Source organism: Capricornis sumatraensis, chromosome 2, assembly GCF_032405125.1.
Source record: "Capricornis sumatraensis isolate serow.1 chromosome 2, serow.2, whole genome shotgun sequence".
NCBI lineage: Eukaryota > Metazoa > Chordata > Mammalia > Artiodactyla > Bovidae > Capricornis > Capricornis sumatraensis.
The window spans coordinates 115,117,276-115,144,824 of NC_091070.1; the positions used below are offsets into that span (position 1 = coordinate 115,117,276).

General features: G+C 45.1%; 1 protein-coding gene across 2 annotated transcripts; it reads left to right on the forward strand.

Annotated features, from left to right (window-relative positions):
* The first annotated feature begins 14,449 nt into the window (after positions 1-14,449).
* On the forward strand, positions 14,450-25,930 carry LOC138073390 (ETS translocation variant 3). 2 transcript variants are annotated; one of them, XM_068965066.1, is made up of 5 exons: positions 14,450-14,487; positions 16,399-16,457; positions 17,054-17,291; positions 18,513-18,628; positions 24,754-25,930. In XM_068965066.1, exons 2-5 carry the CDS (start codon positions 16,412-16,414, stop codon positions 25,881-25,883), a joined length of 1,530 nt encoding a protein of 509 aa, XP_068821167.1. In that variant the 5' UTR covers positions 14,450-14,487; positions 16,399-16,411; the 3' UTR covers positions 25,884-25,930. The 2 variants fall into 2 exon arrangements, with proteins under 2 accessions (XP_068821167.1, XP_068821168.1); XM_068965067.1 differs by having other exon boundaries at positions 14,474-14,487; positions 16,402-16,457.
* The last annotated feature ends 1,619 nt before the right edge of the window (positions 25,931-27,549 follow it).

Genomic DNA, 27,549 nt, shown 5'->3' on the forward strand with positions numbered 1-27,549 from the left:
CCATTCAAAATATTGCAAATAAACTATACTAACATTTTGTTTGTATTTGATTTTGTTATCTATTGTTATGTAATAAACCATCTCAGGAGGAGGGCATGGCAACCCACTCCAGTATTCTTGCCTGAAGAATCCCAGTGGATAGAGGAGCTTGGTGGGCTACAGTCCATGGGGTTGCAAGGAGTCAGACACAACTGAAGCAACTGAGCACACAACACTCCCCCTCCCCCCCCCCCCCCCCGCCAAATTTAGCTGTCTAAAACAAGAGCCATTTTATTATATCTCACAATTTTATGGATCAGGAACTTGGACAGGGCTCAGCTGGGTGATTCTTCTGCTCCACAAAACATTGAATGGAGTTACCCAGTGGTATTCAGCTGGGGGCTCAGCTCAGCTCAATGGTCCAAAATGATTTTCTCATATGTGTGGTATCTTGCCTGAGCAGCTGGAAAGACTGATCTTAGTTGGGAGCCTTTCCATTTCCATGTAGTTTCAGGGTCTTTGCACGTGTTTTCTCTAGCAGAGGGACTGCACTTCCTAAATGGTAGGTCAGAGGCCCAAGAGAAAAAGGTAGACGCTGCAAATCTTCTCAAAGGCTAAACCCAGAACTCCCACAGTATCACTTCTGCTACACTCTGATGGCCAAAGCAGTTAGAGGCCAGCTAGCACTCAGGAGAAGGAGAGATAGATCCTATCTCTCCAGGAAGGAGTATCCGAGAATTTGTGGTCATCTTTAATCCACCACACAGAATAACCAGATGGGGACTCAGAAGGAAAGATGTGTGGGAGAGGAAATGAAGGACCTGGGATAGAAAAGGCTACGGAAAGTTTCTTGATGTAAAAGTTGAAGTTTCAGACATGACTGGGGTCCCTGAGAAAGGTAATAAATACCTCAATCTCCCAGATATCTCTTCTCTCTACACCCCAAACCTAGCCTAGCCTGATCAGATCCCAGGAGTTTGGTTAATTTGAAATCCAATGGGTCAAAACCCACTCTACACAAACACCTAACCCTCTTCTAGGAGCCTTTATTCCCCATCTTCTATCATCTCCTGTCCTCTCCTTCTCTCCTAAGGAATTCAGACCCTGCACTTACTATCTCTCAGGACTAGTTTCTCTAACCAGTAATCACCACTTTGCATTTAATGAGCACTTCCCTTGTACCAGAGTCTATGCTAAGTGCTTCAAATGAATTATTACATTGACTCCTCACAACAAGGCACATCTCTCATTTTACAGATAAGGAAATTGAAACTCAGAGAGAGTATGCAACACACCTGCCCTCGTGTGCTCCAACTCAAAAGTGCACGCTTTAATTACCACGTTACACATCTACTCCTCCAAAGCATTAGTTGTTCAGTCATGTCCGACTCTTTGCCACCTCATAGACTGTAGCCCACTGGTCTCCTGTCCATGGAATTCTCCAGGCAAGAATACGGGAGTGGCTAGTCATTCCCTTCTCCAGGCAATCTTCCCAACCCAGGAATCAAATCCAGGTCTCCTGCATTGCAGGTGGATTCTTTACCGTCTGAGCCACCAGGGAAACCCACAGGGTCACAAAGGGTAGGACACAACTGAGTGACTAACAATCTTCCAGTTGTACACCATTTAAATGACCCATCCATGTCTTTATGAGATATGAGGGCTGGAAGTCCCCCAACATGCCAAAACAAAGACCCCATTAGATGAAAAAGGAAGGGAGGAGGAAACTCAGGGACCCCAAATCTTTAAAAATGGGCAAGCCAAGAATATTCTCTGTTGAAAAGTTATAGTCAAGGTTTCTGTCTTAATTTATGTCATATTGTGTGAGTCAGTGGTGAGGATAAATCTGTAAGTGATACCACAGAAAACTAGTTACAGAGAGACAAAAGAGAACTAACTGAGCAAGAAGAGAGAAACTGAACAGCTCATCTGGCAGAATAAAAGCACCAGAGTTACAGCCCGCTTAACTGGAAACCAGGCTCTGATAACGCCAGTTCTGTGGAACACAGTCCCAAACTCAGAAGTGAAAAAGGCCTTTAAGTGCACAGAATAGCTAACACAGAGCTCTTGAACCGAAGTCAGATCCTTAGGGCTACACACGGAGCCTTACTGAGTTATGCTGAACAACGTTCCTGAGAGGCTGACCTCTGGCTTCCCAACCCATGGTCCCAGGAAGACCAGGTGGGTGTAGGTGAAAGGCCTTCTAAGGAAGGAAGTGCTTTGAGAGCAAAGAGACAGCAAACAGCTTAAGAGCCCAAGACAATAGGACTCAAAAGTAGACACAGCATTGTCTTGTATATCACTTCAGTTTAGAAAAAGGATTATAATGCTTCACTGTCTGGTGCCTGATGGCTTATCAAGCCCTTTCACACACATTATCTCATTTCAGCTCCACAGCAACCCTATGAAGTAGATGCCGAGGGGGAAAAATGTACACAGAGAGGGTTATTGACTTATCCATGGTCACAGTGATTAGCAAGTGCTGGAGCTGGGAATAAACCCAGATTGTATGATGTCTAACACAGGCGTTTTCCTGTACACCAGGATGTCTCCTTTTTGATAATGATGACTGTGAGTCATCAAGAGGTTAGTTTGCAACTAGCAGACACTGCTGAAGGCAACAGGGAAGTAGGTAATATGCTTTTTTTTTTAAATTAAAAAATGATACAAATAGACAAAGGTTGGCATTTAAGATAAAGAACAGCTTCTATTCTCAGCTACAGGATAATTCTGATCATTAGACAGTAGTCTGCGCCTGGTTGTTCAGACAGCACCATTACTGAGCAGCGTCACTCTGTGTCTGCCCAGCTTTCCGGCGTCAGTTCCTCCTCTCCATCTCAATTCTACTGCCTTAATTCTGTTCTCTCCTCTCTCTCTCCTGAACTTTCATAAAACTCCCAATTGGGATCCCCACTTCCAGGTATGAGCCCTCAAATTTATCCCCCACTCATATCATTCTAGCCAAGCTGACAGGAAGTAAGTCAGAGCTCTTAGCAGCAATCAAAGATCCACTCCATGGGACTTCCCACGTGGTCCGGTGTTTAAGAATCTGTGCTTCCACTGCAGAGGACGTGAGTTCCATCCCTTGTCAGGGAACTAAGATCCCACATGCCACCCAGTGCAGCCGAAACAAAAAAACAAAAAGACGTCCTCCACGATCCAACCCCTGCCAACCTCCACAGGTCAAGTCTTGCCCCTCCCGACTCCACTTTTGGGTTCCTACAGCACCAAAGTCTTCTTGCTACCAAGTTTCTCCCTCATAGTTGGTGGCTTCTGCTCTTTTTATGACCCTCTCTTTCTGAAGTGCCCTTCAGCCATTTACTTGATCAATTTCTGCACATCTTTAAAGACCCAAGCTTGGTTGTCATCTAGACTCCTCTCCCTGTCCCTACACCACAAGGCCTCTATCCACGAATGTATCAAGGACAATGCTTGTGGGTTTGTGTAACATAACTCCCACACGCAAAGCAGCTTAAACAATAGGGGCTTATTGTTTCTTTACAAGACGTCCGGAAGTAGGTGGTTCCTGAGTTGGTTCAGTGATGTCAGGGACTGTTAGCATCTCACCAATTCTTTCGGACCTTCTGCAAGATGACTGCAGCGGATCCAAACTCATGACAACATCCAAATTCATGGAAGACCTATTCATTTTCTAGGGCACAGAAGGGAGTGCTTGAGCAATGGGACTTTATTTTCTGGCGGCTCCAAGTCCGAGATTAAGGTGTTGGCAGGACTGATTTCTTCTGAGTTCTCTCTTCTGTCTTAAATGGCCACCTTTTCCCTGTATCCTCACACGGTCTTTCCTCTGTGAGTGTGTTCACATTTCTTCTTTATGAGAACATCGGTCACCTTGGATGAGGATCCGCGCCAACAGCCTCATTTTAATGTAATTATACCTTCTTTGCTGCTCGGGCTTTTCTCTAGTTGCAGGGAGTGGAGGCTGCTCTTCACTTACGGTGTACAGGCTTCTCATTGCAGCGTCTTCTCTTGTTTGGGAGCATGGACTGTAGGGTGAGGGGGCTTCAGGAGTTGCAGCTCCCAGGCTCTAGAGCACAGGTTCAGTAGTTGGTGCACAGGCTTCGTTGCTCCGCAGCATGTGGGATCTTCTTGGATCAGGGATCGAACCGGTATCTCCTGTACTGGCAGGCGGATTCTTTACCACTGAGCCACCAGGGAAGCCCACATAACTATCTCTTTAAAGACCCCATCTCCCAATACAGTCACATTCGGAGACACTGGGTGTTAGGACTTCCACATGTGAATTTGTGGGGTTGGGGGAGGACACAGTTCAGTCCAGAACAGAAGATGAAGGTATAGGAGATCCCCTCTGGGAATATCTCTTTTCAGATCAAGAATCCTTTCCAGTATTCCTCCAGTAGACTTTCAGAGTAGGATTTGGTAGCATGCCCTATTCCTAGTTACAAGGGGAGGGTAGGAGAGTATTTTTGATTTTATAATGGGAAGAGGGTTCTGCTGGCCAGAAAGAAAGAGTTGGGAATTATTGAGCAGATTTCCAAACTCTCTGTTGCACGCGCCCCTGCCGTGTGTGGCTGTCTGCTTATGCTTTTACCTCTTCCAGTAGACTCTCAGCTCTTTGAAGCAGAGACCAGTGTTTCAATCATCTGTGTACCCCCAGCAACTAGCACAGTGCCTGTCTCATAGTTAAATGCTCAGCCAGTATCTACTGAACAAATTAACACATAGAATTTAAAGAATTAAATGAAACTGTTTATGCTATATTTGATTACATTAAACTCTGTTCACAAATTTGGCTTGCTCCATCTGTGGTTCACATCTGTAATTATTTGTACAGTGTATGGCTGGGCTTCCCCGGTGGCTCAGCGGTAAAGAATCTGCCTGCAATGCAGGAGACACAGGAGATGTGAGTTCGATCCCTGGGTCAGGAAGATCCCCTGGAGGAGGGCATGGCAATCCACTCCAATATTCTTGACAGGAAGATTCCATGGACAGAGGAGCCTGGCTGGCTACGGTCTATGGGGTTGCAAAGAGTAGGACACAACTGAAGCGACTGAGCATACACACACTTGGAGTGCAGCTAATGGAACAGTTACTTCAGTCAGAAGAGACCGCATTCCATGAACTTGGCTTTCCCGAAGTCGAGCATAGGACATGGTATACAGTAATTGCTGCACCAATTATAGAATGAATGATGGCTGGGTTAAAAAATTTTTAAATAGATTTAATGCTTTGAAAAATATGTAAACTTAAGAAGTTACTATGTTTTCTAGAAAAATGTCTTCCAGAAATGGACATCCCTTCTGCCCTACTGGTACATGTAAAGGTGGTATATCACCTGATATTGATACCTCCTAGAAGGGGGCAACAGAGGATGAGATGGTTGGATAGCATCACTGATTCAATGGACATGAGTTTGAGCAAACTCCAGGAAACAGTGAAGGTAGGGAAGCCTGCCGTGCTGTAGTCCATGGGGTCACAAAGAGTCGTTCATGGCTTAGCAACTGAACAGCAACAATAACGTCTATCCTATTCTATTCTAACAAAGAATGATCTTCATGAGCTTGGCCAGGGAGCCTATAATGCTTAGATGAATTTCATCTAAGAAGGAAAGATAGACTGACAACTGGAAGGCCTGAGCTCTTTATGCGATACTTGATTCTGGTTCTGTGGAGTTGTAGGAAGGTTGTCACAGATCCACAGAAAGCACTGCTGCATGTTACATTTGGTCCACAAAAACCCCACGATCTGATCATCCATGTTCTACAGAATAAGGAAGAGTCAGGCACCCTAGCCAATGAATGGCATTAGTTGTGGGGATAAGTGACTTATTTGGTGGCAGTTCCCCAATGCTAGAAAGGCTCTCACGATTTCCATCTAATTCCAACTTCCCTCTCTGCGTCAAGAGGGACTTCCCTGGCGATCCAGTGGTTAAGACTCTGCACTTCCAAAGCAGGGGGCATGGGTTCAATCCCTGGTCGAGGAACTAAGATCCTACATGCCACGCAGTGTGGTCAAAAAAAAACAAAAAAAAATTGACTTAAAAAAAAAAAGGAAGGCAGTTAAGGGTGGAATTACATGGAGTCAAGGAGGAGCAGGGGAGGTGAAAACTCAAAGTTGCCACAAGTAACTGGGTTCCCAGAGGCAGCGGATTTTGGCACCAGGAGACTCACTTGAATAACCTTGAGTTCAGTCTCCTCGCTATTTCAGACCCAAGGGACCCACATCTCCCTCATGCAGTTCAAGTAATGAGGTTCAATTAAAACATTCAGGTTCAATTAGAGTTTCAGGGATTCTGGGGCAATTTTAGTACAAAATATTTTCCGCGAGGAACGTAAGAGAAGCTAGCACTGCCCTGGGCCACACTGACATGTAGGGGCAGGAGAGGACTTGGTCTGCAAACAGCAGCTGCATAATGTAGACGGCGAACAAGATGGCACTTGTGTGTGTGTGTTTGTGCTTCTGCAGTGCCTACTCTCTGTGCCCCGGGTGCTTTCCTAACAGCCAGAAGAAGGTGTGTGCTAGGGTGTTTTCCTTCCAAGTCGTGATTTTTTTCTTCTTTCCTTAAAGTATTAGCAGCCCAGATTTTTGCTGCAAAATCAAGACCTGTTATTATAATGATGGTGATTTTTTTAATTGTGCCAATGAACCTGGTCTTAACGCATTATTGCAAGCACATTAGCCAAGCCCATTACAATAATCTATTGTTGAGAGAAAAATATCCTGGCAGTACATGTATCTAGAAGTCTGCCTTCTGAATTGATGCCAAAATACGATAGATTCCCAGTTCCTTATGATGTCCGACTACTGTACACAAACTCCCACCCCCCTTCCCTGCTGCCAACATAATGACTAGCTTCGCTTTGATGTTCTCTGCTTTCACAGTGGCTTTAACTCTCTGCCAGAATCTCATGCACTAAGCACTCTGCTATTTGAAATCCCATTGCCTGCAACTCTGCTAACTGGCATCTCACAGATCAAAGGTATAATAATTGAGGAGACTCTGCAGTGACTTCTGAACCATTTAGAAAATACTTGATTATGTTCAGAATAGTTTAACATTGGCCTTTCAGCATATTCTGCATTTTTTCAGATGCAAACACAGTTGCACCAAATGCAGTTTATCAATAAATGACATCATAATATACTCTAATAAATCGAGACAATGTAGACAGGCTGGAATGAATAACAGATCAAAACCAACCAAATAAAGATTGGCAAGAATTAATGTAACTTAAAGTCTGGCATTTAGATTTTAAAACTCCTTAACAGGAGAGTCGTGGGTAACAGTTCCCAAAAGAAAGCCATGAATATTCTGGCTATCCTAATTCAGCAATGTGGTTTCCCATGTGGCTTAGTGGTAAAGAATCCACCTGCCAATGCAGCAGATGCAGGGTCAATCCCTGGGTCAGGAAGATCCCTTGGAGGAGGAAATGGCAACCCACTCCAGTATTCTTGCCTGGATAATCCCATGGGTAGAGGAGCCTGGTGGGCTACAGTCCATGGGATCGCAAAGGGTCAGACACAACTGAGTGAGCACACACACACACCCCCAGCAGTGTACTGTGGCCTCTGAAAAAGTCAATCCTATCCCCTCCCCCAAAAAAAAGGAGGGTGGAGAGCATCTGAATAAAGGTGGCAGAATAGTTTTACTCTCTATTTTGCTCAGGCCAGGTCTGTGAAGGACAGAGTCTAGTTATTGAAGCCGCATTTGCAGAGAAAAGGAACTAAGATGGGTTTTTTCCAGCGATGGCTAATGGAGGCAGAATACCTGTCTTCAAATAACTGATGAACTGTCACACAGAAGGAACATTGAATTTAATCTTCATAGCCCCAGTGCCCAGAACTAGGAGTCATGGCTAGTCATGTCAATGGAACACATTTCAGCTCCATATAAGGAAGAACTTTCTATAATGAGGGTGATCTAAACATTGAATTTGGATGAATCAGGAGGTGCAAAAGAGGACTTCTAGAGCATGGCAATTTCTGTTCTCTGCCTGGGTGGTAGGTACTTAAGGACTTTGTTTTATTATCGTTCCGCATCTGATACATGTATGCTTTCATATGCTCTTTTGTAGATGCAATATATTTTTTAAAATATTGAAAAAATACAGGTGTCTAGCAAAGCAGTGACCTCCTTTATCATCATGAGGGTCCAAGAATAGGCTGGGAGCACTGAGAGAAAGGATGTGATAGATGACCTCTGACACTCATTCCATCTCTAAGATTCTACACCTCTAAATATATGTGCACAATTATTAAAGGAACACTGTAAAAAATATTCTTAAAGTGATTACCTATTAATTAACTAGATCTGAGGCCTCACTCCGTTTTCACTACAACGATTGCTTGTGTTTGTTAGACTATGATCTCCAAGTCTATTATGTGATTATCATTTTATTGAGCATTATATAATGAGAATTAGATAGATACAGTCTTTGCCCACTTAAGATGACAAACGATGTGGACAGTCATAAAGAGAATATAGTGAGAGCTGGATATGAACAGTGAATAAATACAGGAGACAGCAAAAGGTTTATATGGCAAACAGGTCAAGGTTCAGCTTGGAGAACAAATACCCTAGGGTCTTAGAAGAAAACACCCTATATAAGTTAAGACCAAGAAATCTAGCCCTCTGCTCCAGGTAATTTCAGCAGGCTTTCTGAAAGAAGTGAACCTTCAGAAATAGATGGATTCTAGGGATTCCCTGGTGGTCCAGTGGTTAGGACTCCCCACTTTCATTGCTGGAGGGCATGGGTTCAATCCCTGGTCCCAGAACTAGGATCCCACAAGCCACACAGCATGATTCTGGCAATCAAACATTTGGTTAAGGCAACCTTTCTCCTAGGCTGACAGGGGGCAAGAAAGTCAGAATAACTTAAGTGGCCATTTCCTCGTGTTAATCTTGTTCTCCTGATCTGTTCCTTCTTGCTCTCTCACTACCTTCTCCACAGTGCTGATCTGACATGAAGGAACCAAGATCTAGAAAAGGGAAATGAGAGGAAGGGGTATTTGTGGATTGTGATGGACGTGGAATCAGGGAGAGTCCTTGAGTCCCTAAGTCACTGCTAAATAAACAGTCAGGCTCTCTACTCCTTCTGGCTGAGCTGTGACTTTGGGCAATGTTACTTCTGCTTTGGACTCACTTAACCTTTAATCTGGGGATCCCCACTCATATTACTGACATCAACTCCTCTGGCCTCACAACAACCTTGAGTTGATGGGAAAACTAAACCAAAACACAAAATCCTATGAGATACTTGAGTCCAATCTGGTAAAATGCAAATAATATTTAGTCAAACTTTATTCTCTTATAATCATTTCTCTTCACTTTATTGAAGAGGAAACTGAGTCACAATGAATGGGAATAAGTTAATTTCATATATACCCTTCAGTCTTTGACCTCATCAGTGTAAATAGTCTAAAGTGTTAGCCATGTCAGACTTTTTTGGGACCCCATGAACTACAGGCCACCAGGATCCTCTGTCCATGGTATTTTCCAGGCAATAATACTGGAGTGGGTTGCCATTCCCTTCTCCAGGGGATCTTCCTGACCCAGGGAGCAAATTCAGGTCTCCTGCACTGCAGGCAGATTCTTTACCATCTGAGGCACCAGGGAAGACTGTAAATAGTCTAATGTTACAGTATTTTTCTTTCTGGAATTTCCTGCCATGATCACTCTATTAACGGGGAAACCGAGGCACAGAGTGATTGAAATATACTGCCTCAATGTACTGTCTTCATAAGATAGTGCCTAGATGAGAAACTCAAGAACACTAATTCTCAAGGCAAAATTCTTTTTCCATTAGATTCCTACCCAAGTTTGAAACATTAAAGCCACTCAAAGTTTGTGAAATTAGGCAATAAGTGCTATAAAGTTTGAGTTCTTGATACCATGAACAGAGTAGGGTCTTGGGTGGCAACAAAAGTAATCAGGATCCTTGACTTTTATAAAGGGTTTCATAGCTGACAAGCACTCCACAGACACTGTTACACTCTGTCCTCATCAAGGACATCAATAGCATGCCGCTTTTACAGATGAGGAGGCTGAAACTCAGAGGCTAGTCAGAACACAGTTCATTAGGAAGGGGCAGAAATGAGATGGAAACTCGGGTCTTCTGAATCCAAGTTTACTGAAGACACACTTTGGGGAAAAGAGGCTACCCGGGTTTTACTGGGAGACTTGGTGGACTCAGGGAGGTAGGAAGAAGCGAGTCTTAGCAGCACATTCACAGAAAAGGAAATCATCATCATTAGGCATTTCAAATGATGACACAGAACTGCTCTGGGCACTGTGGGGACCTATCAACTGCAACTCTAAACTCTGAGGGCCTGCAATCTAAGACAAACACACCAAGAGCAAATATGTACATGACATACAGATGGTATCGAACCGTAGAGCTACTACAGTGATCTACAACAAGGATAGAGAGGACAGCCTGTGAGTGCATAAATACAAATGGGAACAATCAAGAAAAGTGAGCCAGGGAAGAAAGAAACACACACACCAATTCAGAAAGGGGTTTTTTTGGAAGGAAAAAAAAATTTTTGAGTTCTTTTTTCCCTCTCTTTTAAGTTAAGAAGCAATGGATTAGCTGTGTTGCGGCCAGAGTAGAGTTGAGAGTGTGAGATTTAAAACAGAAATTTATCCTTAGGCCTATGGAACAGTCATAAAGATGGGTGGGAAGAGAGGTGGAAGGCAGTGAGTGGACAAAGAGGGCCTTTGAGCAAGCGGAAGTTCAAGAGATATTTACCTGTCTTGACTCCCAGACTGTATCTAAGTGTTTCCACCCCCATGCTTTCAGAAAACTCAAGCTCTCCACACTTCAGGAACAAGAAATTCCAAGTTGTGAAACCTGTTTGCAGTGGATGAAGAAAGCAGCAGTGCCATGGTGGAGGAGATAAGAACCTTGGATACGTGAAGGCAAGGTTCCAACATGAAGGCAAGAAGTCCCTATCTTGCCCTCAATCTCCATCTCCCCAGATTCTAACACCACAGGAGAGGTTTCCAGGGCAAAACTCACTTATCTGGATCCACAAATTGTGAGAGAGTTTCCAGTTTGCTTTAAACAAACCCAAATTCACCTGTTGAGTTTCAGGCCAGTGATGAGATTCTTAATGTAAAAACTCTTTTGAGCTCTGCTGGCATATGAACATTTCTCAATATACCAAATCAGACTCCAGCCAGGTAGAGATACCTATTTGTCCCTGTTAATTTTTGTTTACTCAAGTCATCCTTTGGAGCCTTAATTAGCAGGAGAGGCTGCAGCAGGGCACCTGTAGGAGACTGGACCGTTGGCTTGTGCTTAGTCGCTCAGTCGTGTCTGACTTTTTGGGACCTCGTGGACTGCAGCCCACCAGGTGCCTCTGTCCATGGAATCCTCCAGGCAAGAATAGTAGAGTGGGCAGCCATTCCCTTCTCCAGTGGGATCTTCCTGACCCCAGGGTCGAATCTGGGTCTCCCGCACTGCAGGCAGATTCTTTACCATCTAAGCCACCAGAGAAGCCCAGGGGATCGGGTTACGAATATGCAAAGAGTCCTATAATCTGATGCTGGCTCTTTGTAGAACGCAAGATCTTTGGAGGTGAAGTGCTGGCTTATGCACAACAATTTGAGACATGAGTCAAAGGTTAGCAATTTCATACTTTCAGAGGAGGCTGCTCATCCTAGTTTCTGAGTTGACACAAATACTAAGATCTGTATGGGTGGTATGAGAATGTGAGGATTTTTATGATGGTTCTTATAACTATTTTCACCAACATTTGTTTCTCTGCCATATTTATAATGTGCCGTTTTGTTCTCTAACCACTCTACATGTATTAACACATTTAATACAACCACGTTGAGTAGACACTATAGGTATTATGTTCATAGAGAAGTTGAGTAACTTAACCAAGGTCACACAGCTAGTCAGTGAAGGCACTAGGACCTGACTACAATTTACATCATTTAGCTAAATCCCTTTTTTTCTTTCCCCATACTGCTCAGCTTGCAGGATCTCAGTTTGCCGACCAGGGAGAGAACCTGCGCCCTGGCAGTGAAAGCCTGAATCCTAACCACGAGGCAACCAGGGAACTTCCCAAATTCCAATACTTTGAAAAGAATGTTTAACCAAATACCTGACATCTACATATAAAGCATTGTTCTAGGTACAATGCAGAAGATACAAAGGCTATATAGACAGTTCCTGAACTTAAGGGACTCACTATATAGCTGAAAATACTGGTAAAATGTTACCAAGCCCAGGTTCGTAGTGCTCACAGCATGACAGGGCAATATATCAAGAGATGAGCTGTTGGGGCAAGGAAGAGCAACTTTTATTCAGAAAGCCAAGAGACAGAGAAGATGGTGGACTAGTTTCCCAGAGAACCTTCCCTGAGTTAGAATTCAAGCTTCTTTTATATTAAACAGGGATGGGGGTAAAGTCCTGATTCCAGGATGTGTTAACTTCTTCCTTCCTGCAGCCATGTCCAAGAGGGCCTAGTCAGGAGGTTTCCTATGTGCTAAAGAAAGATGCTTCCGGTTAACACTCATTACATGGGAGGCACAGTTCCCAGAGGTGGTCCACTATGTACAATTTAAGATTACAGGCAGCATTTCTTGAGTGATTAAGTTGAAGAAAAGCAATAGAATACAAAGGTTAAAGCAATCTGTTCTTCCCTATTACAGTAATCTATATATGGCACTTAAATTATTTTTATTCACCTATATAGGATTTTCTCACTAGAAAGGACCTTGTATCACCAACGCCATTCTCTTTTCTTTTTAAACAGAAAAGGCAACTGTAGGCCCAGAAGGAACCTAGTTAATAGCTAATTTACAGTAACCAGAGAACAGCTAGTGGCAAACCCAAAACTGGAAGCCAACTTTTCTAACTAATAGCGATGTTTCATGTTCTTTTTGGCATTCAGGACATAAACGTATAGTTAGAACAGCGGTACAAAACAAAGTTTACTCCTTTATCCAAATTGTCATTCAATTCCATTTCTCTTTTTCACTTCTGGCACATTCTTACTGATGATTTCAATTCACTTCAACTTTATTGATCCCCATTCCTCCCTTTTTTTTTTCCTTTTGGAGTAAAACTAGGCCTTGACATCACTCAAACATACGGGGCTGGGATGGAGCTAATGCTGAACTGTTTGAGGTCCTTTACTAAGGTCCGTCTAGTCCAGGCTATGGTTTTTCCAGCGGTCATGTATGGATGTGAGAGTTGGACTGTGAAGAAAGCTGAGCCCCGAAGAATTGATGCGTTTGAACTGTGGTGCTGGAGAAGACTCTTGAGAGTCCCTTGGACTGCAAGGAGATCCAACCAGTCCATTCTGAAGGAGATCAGCCCTGGGATTTCTTTGGAAGGAATGATGCTAAAGCTGAAACTCCAGTACTTTGGCCACCTCATGCAAAGAGTTGACTCATTGGAAAAGACTCTGATGCTGGGAGGGATTGGGGGCAGGAGGAGAAGGGGACGACCGAGGATGAGATGGCTGGATGGCATCACTGACTCGATGGACGTGAGTCTGAGTGAACTCCGGGAGTTGGTGATGGACAGGGAGGCCTGGCGTGCTGCGATTCATGGGGTCGCAAAGAGTGGGACACGACTGAGCGACTGAACTGAACTGAACTGAACCTTAAAGGAAGAACAAAAAGTGCTTTGGACAAGATGCTAGTCATTGCTTGAGCAGGAACAAAAGAAAAAAAGAAAGGGGAGATGTATTTGAATGACTTAGGGAGACGTGCAAGTTGTTCAGAGGAGGACAAATTAAGACTAAATGCAGAGGGACAGGGATCAGCGAAAAAACATCACAATCCCCTTAGGGGTGGGCGGAGGGAGTAAAAATGCCGAAGCAAGGCGATCCACGGAAAGCTTCACGGAGTCTTTTCAAAGTATCTGAAAAGGCTCTTTCTTAAGAGGGTAAAGAACGCCCTCTGAGGTCTGCGGGGGTCTCTTCCCATTGTGAAGCCTCTCCTCTCTGGGAGGTCGCAGGCCCCTTTTAAGGAGAAACGGAGGACCCCACCCTCTCAGTGGTCTGGGGGAAGCTTTCTGTCGGAGTCGGGTCCCTTCCAGTGAGAACTGCGAGGTGCCCTCCGGCGACAGGTGAGACCCCAGAAGCACAGCCTCGTCCACACCCGACCGGCGGGAAAGCCCGCCACATCCCCTGCTCGTCCCGCCGACCACAGGCCGGCCGCCCGGCCACCGGCCGCGAGCGTGCGTAACGTGCCCCCGCAGCGTGACGCACGGGCCGCGCCGGGGAAGCTGCGCGGGCAGCGCGGCGGGAGGAGCGCGCGGCGGGGGCGGGGTGCGGGCGGAAGCCAGCGTCTGCGGAAAGGAGAAAGGAAAGGGAGACGCGGCTGGGTGCGGCGGGGCGCGGCTGGGAGACCGGCGGGAGGGCGCCGCCTCCTCCCCCGCCCTCTCCGCTGAGGATGGAAGTGACGAAAGCAGCCGAGGAGGTCACTTCCTGCTGGGGTGGATGAGGAGGAGCCGGAGACGCCGCGGAGGAGACCGGACCGAAGACCGACCGTGCCGGGGAGAGGTGAGTCCCGGCCTCGCCGCCGACCCGTCCGCGCCGACCCCCAAGCTTCGGCGGTGACGGCGTCCCTGCGGCCGGGGCGGCGGGGAGAGCCACGTACTAACCCTGCTGGGCCTCCCCCTGCGCGGGGGCGGGGGAGGGAGGGGGCCCCCGTGGCTTAGGGGCGACGGGGACCCGGGCAGCGTTCTCGCGGTGGCTCCGCGGAGCCCCGAGACCACGGGGAGAGGAAGGCCCGGTCGGGAGGCAGGTAGATAGGAGGCTCCGGGGGCTGTGGAAGCCGGGACGCGCGCGGTACCGGGCTCTGCAAGCCTCACTTTATGGGGAATGGTCGCAATCCGAGGGAAGGCAAGGGGCCTGCCGGGCTGTGCAGAGTTAAGATGAGTGACCCTACTTCGACAGTGTGTCCTCGGAGTGAATTTGCGAAAGGCATGAAGAGGCGCCTCCGGACTCCTGGGAGGAAGGCCTTTATAGGTGAAAGCGGAGAGTTGGGATGTCAGGAGAGAGCTTCCTGGGCACGTCATTGTTGCGGCGGGGTTTGAACCCCAGAGTCGTCGTGAGTGAAGGCATTCCCGTGTCAGGATAAAGACCCCCTCACCCCGACAGAGCAGCCTCGTTGTTAACGTTCAAGGCAGCTTCCTGGAGTCGTGGGGAAATTAGTGTTTTTCCTCCCTCATTGTCACGGAGATGGAAGCAGCCAGGAGAGGAAACTCCTGCCTCAGCTCTGGGGCCTTGTTATTGTGTATCTTGTGTATGTAACTGTGTGTTTCTGTTTGTTTGTTTTATCTCCTTCCTTTGGGGCATTTATCCATCCTCATTCGTTGGTAATTTCTTAGACCGAAACTTGCTGGTTAGTCTTCTAAATGTCTATGGTGAGGGGGGAAAAAAAAAATTTCAAAGGATCTAGAGGAATCCTAGGTTAGATGAAATTTCAAGATTAGGAATTTGTATCCACCCCGCCCTAGGGTCACCAAGGCACCTACATTCCCTCTAGACTCCTGCTAATGTTGGTGCTGAGGGCCTGTCATTCACCCTGGGGAACTGCCTGAGTAAGGATAAATCTGCCTTCTGCTTGCATCTCTCTCTGGCCGTTTTACTCTCCCCTGCTTGCTGCTAGGAGCAGGAAATTTATTAAAGAACTGTAAATCTGGAGAGAATGAATTCAAATCACAGCCAGACTCCCTCCACTTGTTGAACAGAAGGTTCCCAAAAATGCTTGCTTCTTTTTTCCTTTCTATTAAAGGGAGAAAATGTAAATTTTTTCCTCAGAGAAAAATGGGAGGAGTGTGAGTTTTCGTGTATAGAGTAACTGTACATATGGTGTGTTTACTTCCTGTATCCCAGGGTGTTTTTCAAGGAGGAAGGGGCAGTTTCTGCTTGGGAGGAGTTTTCCTTTTCCCATCTCACATAATTTAGGAAAGTAAATCAAAATCAGATGTTCATTTTTGAGTGGCAATCAGATGGATTTGGGTTTTGTTTTTTTTTTTTACTCTTTAAACTGGTACATCTGGGTGAACTCAGGCTTGTGTATCTTGGCATCTGGGCCTGTCTAGTAATAGAAGACAAACTGTTTGACTTGTTCTGGCTGCCTTTTTGGACTCATTTCACCATACCCTTCCTTTTTTCACGTTTGAAAGATTGGTCAGGAGGGAGAAAGCAAATATTAAAAACAGTGTTTACTATTTGTGGTTTAAAGTCAGGTAAGAGATAAATTATAGTCTTTGAAGTTGATGACCTGAGAATCATCATTTCACGACTTGAGGATTAGCACTCTGGAAGTGACATGTTTGGAAGAGGGTTACATAAGGAGGGAAAGATGAGGAAATGGAAGTTTGGGGAAAGGCTGTGGCAGAAAACCCTGGGAGGATAATAAACACAGAACACCTTGAATTAACTAACGTGGTTTGTGTCTCTCAGCAGGAGGGTGAAAATGAAAGCGGGCTGCAGCATCGTGGAAAAGCCAGAAGGAGGTGGAGGTGAGCAGGAGTTAATCAGTCATTCTCTGATGCACTTGGAATGTCCCTCAGCGGTTCCTTTTCTCTTCACTTGGGCTTGGTTCACAAATGCCAGACTGTGACTGACCGCCTCTTGACAGGGTAGATACTGCTAGGACAGTTGTATGCTTTTTCCTATGGATGAATGTTAACAAATGTGGTCACCACACCCTCGTTTCCAAGCTTTCGCGTCTCTTTCCTCTTAGAGAAACAATTCCAACCTTGGGGAAAAGGTGCTGTTTTCTAAAACATTGTCTTTCCTGTGTGTTCCCTTTGAAACTTTGATGTCCTCACAGGAAGTAGGCATGAGATTTAGTAAAGTCTGAAAGGGGAAAAGATTAGGACACCTGGCTGCTGCTACCCAACTCTTATCAGATTTAATGACTGCCACAAGGAAAGGTAACTTTGGTCTGCCTTCCTCTGCACTGTTGTGATTAGCCCCAGTTGACTGAAAGGGTGTTGGTGGCATGTTTGCACAGCACTCTAGAGTTTCTGAGCATCGGAATGTGAAGCTGGGGATGCTGGTATGTATGTTCCTAGCTCCTGACTGCCTTGATCTTGCCCTTTTCATATTAAAGGGTATCAGTTCCCCGACTGGGCCTATAAAACAGAGTCGTCCCCGGGCTCCCGGCAGATCCAGCTGTGGCACTTCATCCTGGAGCTGCTGCAGAAGGAGGAGTTCCGCCATGTCATCGCCTGGCAGCAGGGAGAGTACGGGGAATTCGTCATCAAGGATCCGGACGAGGTGGCCCGCCTCTGGGGCCGCAGGAAGTGCAAACCACAGATGAACTATGACAAGCTGAGCCGGGCTTTGAGGTAGGGAAAAGAATTCCCAAATCCATTGTGCTAACAGATTGGAAAGAGGCTTAAGTAGTTTGGTAGATGTTGGATAAAAAGGTATCAGGTGATGAGAGACGACACTAGTGAATAACGTGTAGCTTTATACCGGGAGTAGAAGAGCTGTTAAATCTGGGTGGCATAGGCACAGGAGGAGAAAGGCATGTCTTTGGTTGTATGTAGGCGGGAATCCCAACGTGGCTGGCACTGGGTCCTGACAGACGATTCTGCTCTGTAGGGGGCGAGAATGTGTGGTGAAACCTGGATTGGAGCTAATTTGTAATCCAAAAGATTAGTTTAGACTTCCCTGTTGGGGAATGTCTCTTCTTTAGGCTCTCCTGAAAGAAACTCGAAAAAGAGTGAAGCAGGCATGCAAGAGGACGGCTCAGTGCATGGCGGGGCCCTCGCTGTTGAGCCAGTGAGCTCAGTGGGCTGTTGGTCCGTAGGTTGCGCCAGCTTGTCTAAAGATTGGTCACTCTAAGCTTTCTCAGGTTCTCTTTTCCCTTTGTCAGTCTTTATATTTCATAACCCTTTACCCCTCCAGGGGTGTTTATAATCTATGCCACTGAATATATTCAAGGTTCTAGGTACATTGAAATTCCCCTGACTTCCTTCATTGTGTGACCCCGAATGTAAAATCTGAGCAGCAACATTGCTGGAGCCTCTCACTTCTTTTGAAAGTGAAGTAGGCCAAGCTGACTGCTGTTTTCCAGCTCAGAATGTACCATTATTTGACCTGCCACCATAAAACAGTTCTACATTCCTTTGTCTATGCCTTGAGCTTAGGCCTCCAGACTAACCACATCAGGTCTCCCAAGAGATTTGCCTGCCCCCACCTGGGGAAGGCAGAAAAGAGAAACGAAGCAGTGACGTATAGTGGAACAGGAAGGAAATGGACTAAAGAATTGAAACCGTAGAGAGAGAGAGAAGAAAAGTGGTTGGGGCTCGAATAGGTGTACAGGATCTCAAAGAGAGACTGTCTTTGTAAAGGACTAGAATCTTGTTGAAAATTGAATCTGAAAAGTAAGCTCTTAGGTCTCCCAGCTCTAACCTGAGGGCAAAGCTGCAAAAGAATGATATAGTGAGAAAGTTCGCAAGTAAATACTCAGAGCAGGAGCTGTTGATTGTCGTGGTTACCTAAGTGTATCAAAAACGGTCAGTAGCCAGAAGACGACTTGACATGCATTCTTGTTTTTACAGATACTATTACAACAAGAGGATCCTTCATAAAACAAAAGGGAAAAGGTTTACCTATAAATTTAACTTCAACAAGCTGGTGATGCCCAACTACCCATTCATCAACATTCGGTCAAGTGGTAAGATGCAAACTCTCTTGGTGGGGAGTAAATTCTGAGTTAAAAAAGAATTTTAAAAACCCAGGTCTTCAGATTTGTCATGCTTAAGGGGTATTTAGAAACACCACAGTAATATGATCCCCTGGATTCCCTCTGCCAACTATTCTCATTATTCTCACAGGAAGTGATAGACTGCAGCACTGAGATAGATTTGGTTGATTTGGGTCTGTTTTCTGCATATTATCTGTCATCTCCTAGATACTATTACATTGTCTTCTTTAGGAATATTATTCCATAGGTTTGTGTTGATCCTTAAGTTCAGGATTCAGAATTTCAACACCCAGCCTAGTGGCTCTTTCACAGACAAGAACTAGTTTCTAAAACACTTCCGATTTTCTATGAAACAACCAAGCTCACCCTTATCAAGTGAATCTCATCAAAACCACAGCATCCTTGATCACAGGAGGGGAGGTTCAGATGTTTGCAGTGAAAAGCAGTGCCTTTGATCTGCACCAACAACTCCTCGGAGAACAGGACTCTGGGGTTACTTGACCTTCTCTCCTCTGAAGTGTTGCAAGGCTTCGCCTCTAGGCTCTCCACAGGATAGCTTTCCATTACAGCTTTTCACGGAGGTTTTGGGTCTGCTTCTCAGCGAAGGAGAAGGCAGTTTCTGATAAGGATGTTTGTTTGTTTCAAGATGCAAATCAGGCCCCTGCCTAAGAAAATAGATTGTATTTTACTAATTTCTGAGGAGTCCATCAGTGCTCTGTCTTTATGGAACTGTATAAGGCACAGAAATCTGCTTATGACTCTGTAGTATTACAACTTCTCAGAGAAAAGTTGGAAGAAACCTGAAAATTTAGAGCAGGGGTGTGGCTGAGAGAATATGCTGAGATCCTTGACAGATATGTAATTACTACACACAACAAGTTAGGGCAGTTTTAGCTTCATGCTGCTATCATTACAGTTCCATCTCCCCTGTAACCACCCTCCTGTCCCTGGGGCATGCATTTAAAAAAAAAAAAAAACTATTGGAATGCATCTCTCTAATTACAACCTGTTTTCTTTCCTTGTGCCTGAGGGAGAGGTGTTAGGAAATCAAACCTGTTCTAACCACTGGCATCTTGTTTCCTCTATTTTTCACTCTTGCCCCCTCCCTGTGTACCTAGAGGAATTTTGACTCTAGGAGTCAGTTCTTTGCATCAGGTGGCCAAAGTACTGAAGTTTAAGCTTCAGCTTCAGTCCTTCCAATGAATATTCAGAACTGATTTCCTTTAGGATTGACTGTTTGGACCTCCTTGCAGTCCAAGAGACTCTCAAGAGTCTTCTCCAATATCACAGTTCAAAAGCATCAATTGTTAGGGGCTCAGCATTCTTTATAGTTCAACTCTCACGTCCATACATAATTACTGGAAAAACCATAGCTTTGACTAGACAGACCTTTGTTGGCAAAGTAATGTCCCTGCTTTTTAATATGCTATCTAGGTTGGTCATAACTTTTCTTCCAAGGAGCAAGCGTCTTTTACTTTCATGGCTGCAGTCACCATCTGCAGTGATTTTGGAGCCCAGGAAGATAAAGTCTCTCACCGTTTCCATTGTTTCCCCATCTGTTTGCCATGAAGTGATGAGACTGGATGCCATGATCTTAGTTTTCTGAATGTTGAGTTTAAGCCAACTTTTTCACTCTTCTCTTTCACTTTCATCAAGAGGCTCTTTAGTTCTTTACTTTCTGCCGTAAGTGTGGTGTCATCTGCATATCTGAAGTTATTGATATTTCTCCCGGCGGTCTTGATTCTAGCTTGTGCTTCTTCCAGCCCGGCATTTCGCATGATGTACTCTGCATATAAGTTAAATAAGCAGGATGACAATATACAGCCTTGAGGTACTCCTTTCCCAGTTTGGAACCAGTCTGTTGTTCCATGTCCAGTTCTAACTGTTACTTCTTGACCTGCATACAGATTTCTCAGGAGGCAGGTCAGGTGGTCTGATATGCCCATCTCTTTCAGAATTTCACTGTTTGTTGTGATCCACACAGTCAAAGGCTTTGGCATAGTCAATAAAGTAGAAGTAGATGTTTTCCTGGAACTCTATTGCTTTTCTGATGATCCAGCAGATGTTGGCAATTTGATCTCTGGTTCCTCTGCCTTTTCTAAAACCAGCTTGAACATCTAGAAGTTCATGGTACACGTATTGTTGAAGCCTGGCTTGGAGAATTTTGAGCATTACTTTGCTAGCATGTGAGATGAGTGCAATTGTGTGGTAGTTGAGCATTCTTTGGCATTGCCTTTCTTTGGGATTGGAATGAAAACTGACCTTTTCCAGTCCTGTGGCCACTGCTGAGTTTTCCAAATTTGCTGACATATTGAGTGCAGCACTTTCACAGCATCATCTTTTAGGATTTGAAATAGCTCAACTGGAATTCCATCACCTCCACTATCTTTGTTCATAGTGATGCGTCCTAAGGCCCACTTGACTTCACATTTGCATTTTTTTCTATTGAAAACCCACAAATCCAGCCACTTGGATAACCTAAATGGGGACCAATATGCTTTTCCAGGAAAAGGAAGTCTGGACTGTCACTCTGTGAAGACTCTGGCCTAGCAGCCACACAGTAGTGGCCTAGAACTGCCTGTTGGGCCAGAAGGCAGCTGAATCAACATTGATTCTTAACCAGGCTCAAGATCCTGGTCAGAAAATCATGGGGAAAGCAAAAAGTCCATTTCTTTTAAGGATACGACTAGTTTTTTACATCCTGGATGCAGATAACCCCAAAGAACTAGAGTCAGTAGTTCATAGAGAACTTTTACCCAAATCGACCAAACATTTCAGGTTAACTTCTAATGATGACAAAGAAATGTAACGTTTATTGAACATCTGCTTCACGGAGGTACTTTTGCCCAGTGTTTTTGTGAGTTAACTCACGCTGCTCTCCCAGCTTAGTAAAGTATATGTCTTAGTATCCCCAGTTTAAAATGATAACATCGAGGATGACAGCAGAGCCAAAGATTGATCAGGGTGGCTTGAATACAGTGACCTGTTGGACAGTTTCTCAGGAAACAATTCTTGAGCCATTGAGCTATTGAAATCTGGCTCATATTTAATAGAGCATACGTTCCTTCCCTGGATTTGGGATTCATTCATTTGTTCAACAGATAATGTGTTAAGACTTAAAAACAAAAAAAAAGATTGTGGGGGAGTTATTTCCCTCAAGGAACTTAAAATTTAGCAAGAGAGATAAGATATCGATGTGGAATGTGATAAATGCTCTGAGAAACAGAGCTGTGTGGATTTAGATCCTGGAGGCTAGAGTGATCTTGTCTAGATGGTGGGCTGATGCAGTTGGGCTATAAGTTTTTTAATATTTACATCAAAATGTATTTTTAATGGACTTATAAGAAACATTGGAAAGATGCAGGAGATACGTAGTAAAAATGCTTACTTGTCAGAGTTTGGGGGCAGGGCAAACCAGTTCAAGGATGAACTTGAGACCTCTCTACCCCACCCCAGTTTTTTTTTATATTTATCCTTATTTTAGGAAACTTTCAAGCTACAAAAAACATTGAGGGGGAGAAAATAAAACTGTGAACACCCATATATCCTCTAGCTACAATCACTAACGGGTAACATTTGCTTTATCTGTATATGTAACTTTTTCAAGATTAAGTTACAGATGTGACACTTTATCCCTGTGTGCTTCAGTATGTCCTCCCATGCACAAGGACATTCTCCTCCTCATCACAGTAACATCACCATACTCAGGAGATTTTAACATTGCTCCAATATTGTTATCTAATGTATGGTCCATATGCCTTTTAAAAGTTTTAGCTTTTTAAACCATGATTATTTTCTAATAAAAAATCATGTATTTCAACAAATATATGGAATTTGCTATATGCTGGTACTAGTTTAAGGACTTCACAAATATTAATTCTTGTAGTTCTCATAGCATGAGGATTAGTCCTGTTATTATCTGTTTTACAGGTAAGGAAACTGAGACTTGGAAAGGTAAGTAAGTTACCTAGAATAACGTTGCTACTAAGTGGTAGTGCCAGGGTTTGAACCCTATCAAGGGCCTTATTCCCATTTTGCCAAAGGGGTTCAAAATCCATTGGTTATTTGTACCAGGCTACAAAGTAGAAGGTGCTAGAACTAAGATTCAAACCCACATTTTCCAGCCCTACTGAAGTAGGACTGCTGCAGCTAGTTAAAGTGAAAGTGAAGTCGCTCAGTCATGTGCAACTCGTTGCGACCCCGTGGACTGTAGCCCACCAGGCTCCTCTGTCCGTGGGATTCTCCAGGCGAGAGTACTGGAGTGGGTTGCTATTTCCTTCTCCAGCAGCTAGTTAAAGGGATCCAAAATGCTACCTCGAGATTGCCTTCCTTCACTCCCCCTAAACCCACTTGGAAAATGCCCTGTATTCTGTCTCCATTTTTGCAAATTGACAATGTATCTTTAGCCCGTGTAGAGACTGAGGTATCTATCTTCCAGTTTGAAAAAAGCAAAACAAATGACTGAATTGTTCAGGAGACGGGACCTTCTTTATCACCTCCGCGTCTCTCCATGTTATACTTATTCAGTCCACCAGCACACAGAAAAGTGTTTTGAAGGGGGGGTGTTTTGGTTTTTTTCTTTTGAATAGATGTGCTATTAATGCAAAATCAAGATCCAAGAGAATAAAAAAAAAGTAGAATCATAACCACCATAATAGGCTGGTAGCAGAAATATTTTTTAGAGCCCACCCCCACCCCACCCCACCCCCGAGTCTGCTCAAACTATATACAGGTCAATCCATCTGTTTTCCTGATCACACAATTAAAATCAGTGGTTTTAGAAAAAAAACCTATGGAACAGTTTTCTGCAGAACCCATCAGTTTGGGAGATGCTGCTCTGGCACAGTGTTCTTCAGACATGTGTGCCGAGAAAGCTACACAGTCTTGGACTTGCCACCTGACCCCAGGGTCCTATCTGAAGATGACTCAGTTGTAACAAGAACAGGAGAACACAGCTGATTGCTGGCAGTTCCTCCCAACATCATATCTTGTGCACCTTTTTGTTTCTTCTCCTGTGTCACCACCCTTGCACTTATTTGGGTTTTTCTTACTTTTTCTTCTTTTTTATCCTTCCCTCAAGGTAAAAATAGCCCTTCTGACATCATCAGTGATAGAAGACACTGATACCTCCCAGGAGCCCATAGGGCCCCTCAGGCCTCAGACGTCTTAGGCTCTGATTATCAGAAGGACTTTTGAGGGCAGTAGAGAACTTGTGAGCCTCTGAAGTTGACTTGTGTAGTGCAGTGTTGGTTTCTGCTTAGAGCTTCAGATCTCAGTCCACAAATTTGGGAGACAGGTGGTAGCTATTGGACTTTGTTCCAGCCTCCTCAGTGGTTGAAAGGCATGGAAAGCAGGATGGGAATGGAGATTGTGATACAGAATTTGTATAATAGAACATAGATTTGGAGAGATTGAAAAATATTAGACTCTCTATACAGAAGTGGTTGTATGTCAGAAATGATAAAAGGTACACCATGAGAACCTGCGTTAACAAACATGGCCCTTTCTTGTGTTCTGTTTTTATTCTTAAAATGTGGTCTTGCTCGTGTTCATATTTGTGAGGTACAGGGTCTTCAAGCTTTTAATGCATTGTTTACATACATACCATCCCCAGTTTTGTCTGTTGGTTTTGGTTTGTTTGCTTATAGACGTGGCACAAATAACGAAAACAAGGAAAGACCATTTGCAAACCTGAGAACTGAAGCAGGTGTTATATGCTGTATATACACACTCTTACACTCATCCATTCAGCTGATAGTTATTAAGAGCCTACTAATTATTCAGCTCTGAGCTGCTGGAACTCTACTTGCAAATGAGAAATCCCTGCCTTCATGGGGTTTAGAAAACAGATAAACAAGTAAATGACATTTTAGATAGTAATGAGTACTAGGAAAACAGTGAGTAAGAGGCTAGAGAAAGGCAGCAACTAAATTGAATGGAGGAAGCGGAAAAGACAAGCAGGTGAGATTCAGTCCAGCTGGAATGTTTGTTTCCCATTGCTCTTCAACATTTTGTACTTATTTAGCGACAATCAAATTGCCAGTCATGCATGACTAGACCTCTAAAGTGGCCTTTTGTCTTTCCCGCCCTCACAGGTGTGGTTCCCCAGAGTGCACCACCAGTGCCAACAGGCTCTTCCCGCTTCCACTTCTCACCACTGGACACCCATTCTCCAACTAGTGATGTGCAGCCAGGGCGGTTCTCTGCTAGCTCCCTAACTGCTTCTGGCCAGGAGTCAAGTAATAGCACTGATAGAAAGGTGGAGCTTTCAGAGCTGGAGGATGGCCCAGCCGCTGACTGGCGCCGGGGCGTGGATCTCATGTCCTCCCGAAGTGCCGTGGGTGGAGGGATTGGCCACCAGAAGCGCAAGCCTGACATCATGCTTCCTTTGTTCTCCAGGCCAGGGATGTACCCTGACCCCCATAGTCCCTTCGCCGTCTCTCCGATCCCAGGCCGTGGAGGCGTCCTTAACGTCCCCATTTCACCAGCCCTCTCCCTGACTCCTACCATCTTCTCCTATAGCCCCTCACCAGGCCTGAGCCCCTTCACCAGCAGCAGTTGCTTCTCCTTCAACCCTGAAGAAATGAAACACTACCTTCATTCTCAAGCCTGTTCTGTGTTCAACTACCATCTGAGTCCACGGACATTCCCTCGGTACCCAGGGCTCATGGTGCCACCGCTGCAGTGCCAGGCGCACCCCGAGGAGCCATCCCAGTTTTCCATCAAGCTGCAGCCCCCACCCGTCGGGCGGAAGAACCGGGAGAGGGTGGAGAGCAGCGAGGAGGCAGCCCCTCTCCCTGCTCCCACACTGACTCCTGTCCCACCGAGGATTAAGGTGGAGCCAGCCTTGGAAAAGGCTCCTGAGAGCCTCAGACAGTCGGCACGGGAGGAGGAGGAGCGCTCCCAAGAAGAGGGCACTGTGCCAGGCAGGACCACGGAGGAGGAAAAAAGCACCATCTTTGCCCGCCCGGCTGCACCGCCTGTGTGGCCTTCTGTACCCATTAGCACCCCAAGTGAAGAACCCCTGGAGATGTCTGAAGACAGTGAGGACAGGCCTGGCAAAGAGCCCGGGGCACCTGAGAAGAAAGAAGATGCCCTGATGCCCCCCAAGCTTCGGTTGAAGCGGCGCTGGAATGATGACCCTGAAGCCCTGAGTAAGAATGGCAAGTTTCTCTGGAACGGGTCCGGACCCCGGGGCTTGGCAACAGCCGCTGCTGATGCTTAGAACTGGAAGAGGATTGGGAGCTGTTTATACTATAATCAAACACACACATGTATTTATGTAGCAAGATTTCAGGGTGGGGGGTGGGGAGGGAATTAGACTGGTTTGATCATTCTAGGGGTGTAGACTTGTATTTTTCTTTGGGGATAGGATGGGGTGTCTTCTGTTGTAAATTAGGTGGGATGTGAACACACTTTTTCCTGGTGAGTAGGACGGAATTGGTATTGAACTGAAAAGAGAAAGAGCCTCTGTTTCCTATTGAGGCTTACACTTTGACAAACTCCCAGAGGGCCAAGAAAACTGTTTGGTCCCATAATAGTTCAGGTTCCAGACTTACTTCTTTTCTGTTGTATTTATACATGGAAAGCCATTAATGCATCTGCTTTGCTCTGAGAGAGACACATAAAGGGAAAGGGGCGTGGTTGGGAGGTTGAGCAGTGAGAGGCCATTAATACTAAGTATTTCGCCTGAAATGTTTCTTTATAGTTATTGCAGGGGAGGAATAAGATAATCTGTCTTACTGGGGCAGGGGGATGTTCACGTGTTGCTCTTCTTCTTTTTCCCTTTGTTGTTGTTTGGCTTTTTTTTTTTTTAATATAGAATGTTTTCAGGAAACATGAAATGTACTGCCAGTTAGAGCGGGGCTGGGAAGGCACAGGCACCAAGCCTCAGCTACGTGGTTGAGACAGGAAGCCCTGCCGTGAATTTCTTGGACATTTCACCTACTTCATCTATTAAGAAGCCATGAGGAGTTGTAAACTCTTGTTCAGGGAAGAAAGAAGAGGACAGAAGGAAGTAACCTGATGCCTTTAAAAACAACACAAAAATTACCTTTTTTTTTTTTCCCACCGTGGGTTTGGGGAGCCAAACCAATGTGTGACTGAGCGAGTCGACTGAGACGCAAGTGGAAGACGTCTCTCTTGTGTCTGCTGCTCTTACGTTGTCTCCAGTCAAAGCCTTAACAATGAACACACTTCAGCATGATACGGGTCTGTCAGCGTAAACCTGTAAAAGGGCACGGACAACTTCTCAGATAATCCAGAGGTGTCAGAAAATGTTAGACTTCAAGCTGGTGTTTAACCATGCCCACCTGATGTTATTGGGATGGGTAGCAGAAAGGCAGGATTGTGGGCTTTAAGGGCAAGTTATACTTGGAAATGCAGAAGGTAGCTGGGGGTACAAGTGGATGTGTATGAGGCTGAAGGGAGAGGTGGACAGGAAACAGACGGCAGACAGCTGCCACGAGGGCTGGTGGGAGTGAACAGCGAGTGTCTGTCCTGATGTGGTGGTGCCATTCTTGCCATACCCATTCCCCTAGATCATACTAATTCTGAAGATCAGTTGACTGTCTGTGAAACTCCAGGGATTGTTTCTTCACGGGAAGTTCTGTTCCATCAGCTTCAAAGGAATGGGAAGGTATTGAACAAAAATGAGGCAAAAGGGACCTGGACTAAGGGCAGACAGAACCCACAGCCAGCTGTGTGTGTGTGTGTGTGTGCGCACATGTAGTACATAGTGTACAGAAATACCTAACATGGCTCAGCCCCATGAGCAGCAGGGGGGGAAATAACTGCATATCTGGTGGGGGCAGAAGTGGGCACGGGGATGCTTTCTAGAAAGTCCTGACTCCATCTTAGCCTGGGTGAACTCTATGTACTAAGAAGCACTT

What these genes read in the sequence shown, in the direction of transcription:
- LOC138073390 (XM_068965066.1), top strand. Translation starts at nt 16,412, where the DNA reads ATGAAAGCGGGCTGCAGCATCGTGGAAAAGCCAGAAGGAGGTGGAG. An exon ending in AAGCTGAGCCGGGCTTTGAG is followed by an intron (nt 17,292 to 18,512) that starts GTAGGGAAAAGA and finishes TTGTTTTTACAG; the next exon opens with ATACTATTACAACAAGAGGA. An exon ending in CATCAACATTCGGTCAAGTG is followed by an intron (nt 18,629 to 24,753) that starts GTAAGATGCAAA and finishes CCGCCCTCACAG; the next exon opens with GTGTGGTTCCCCAGAGTGCA.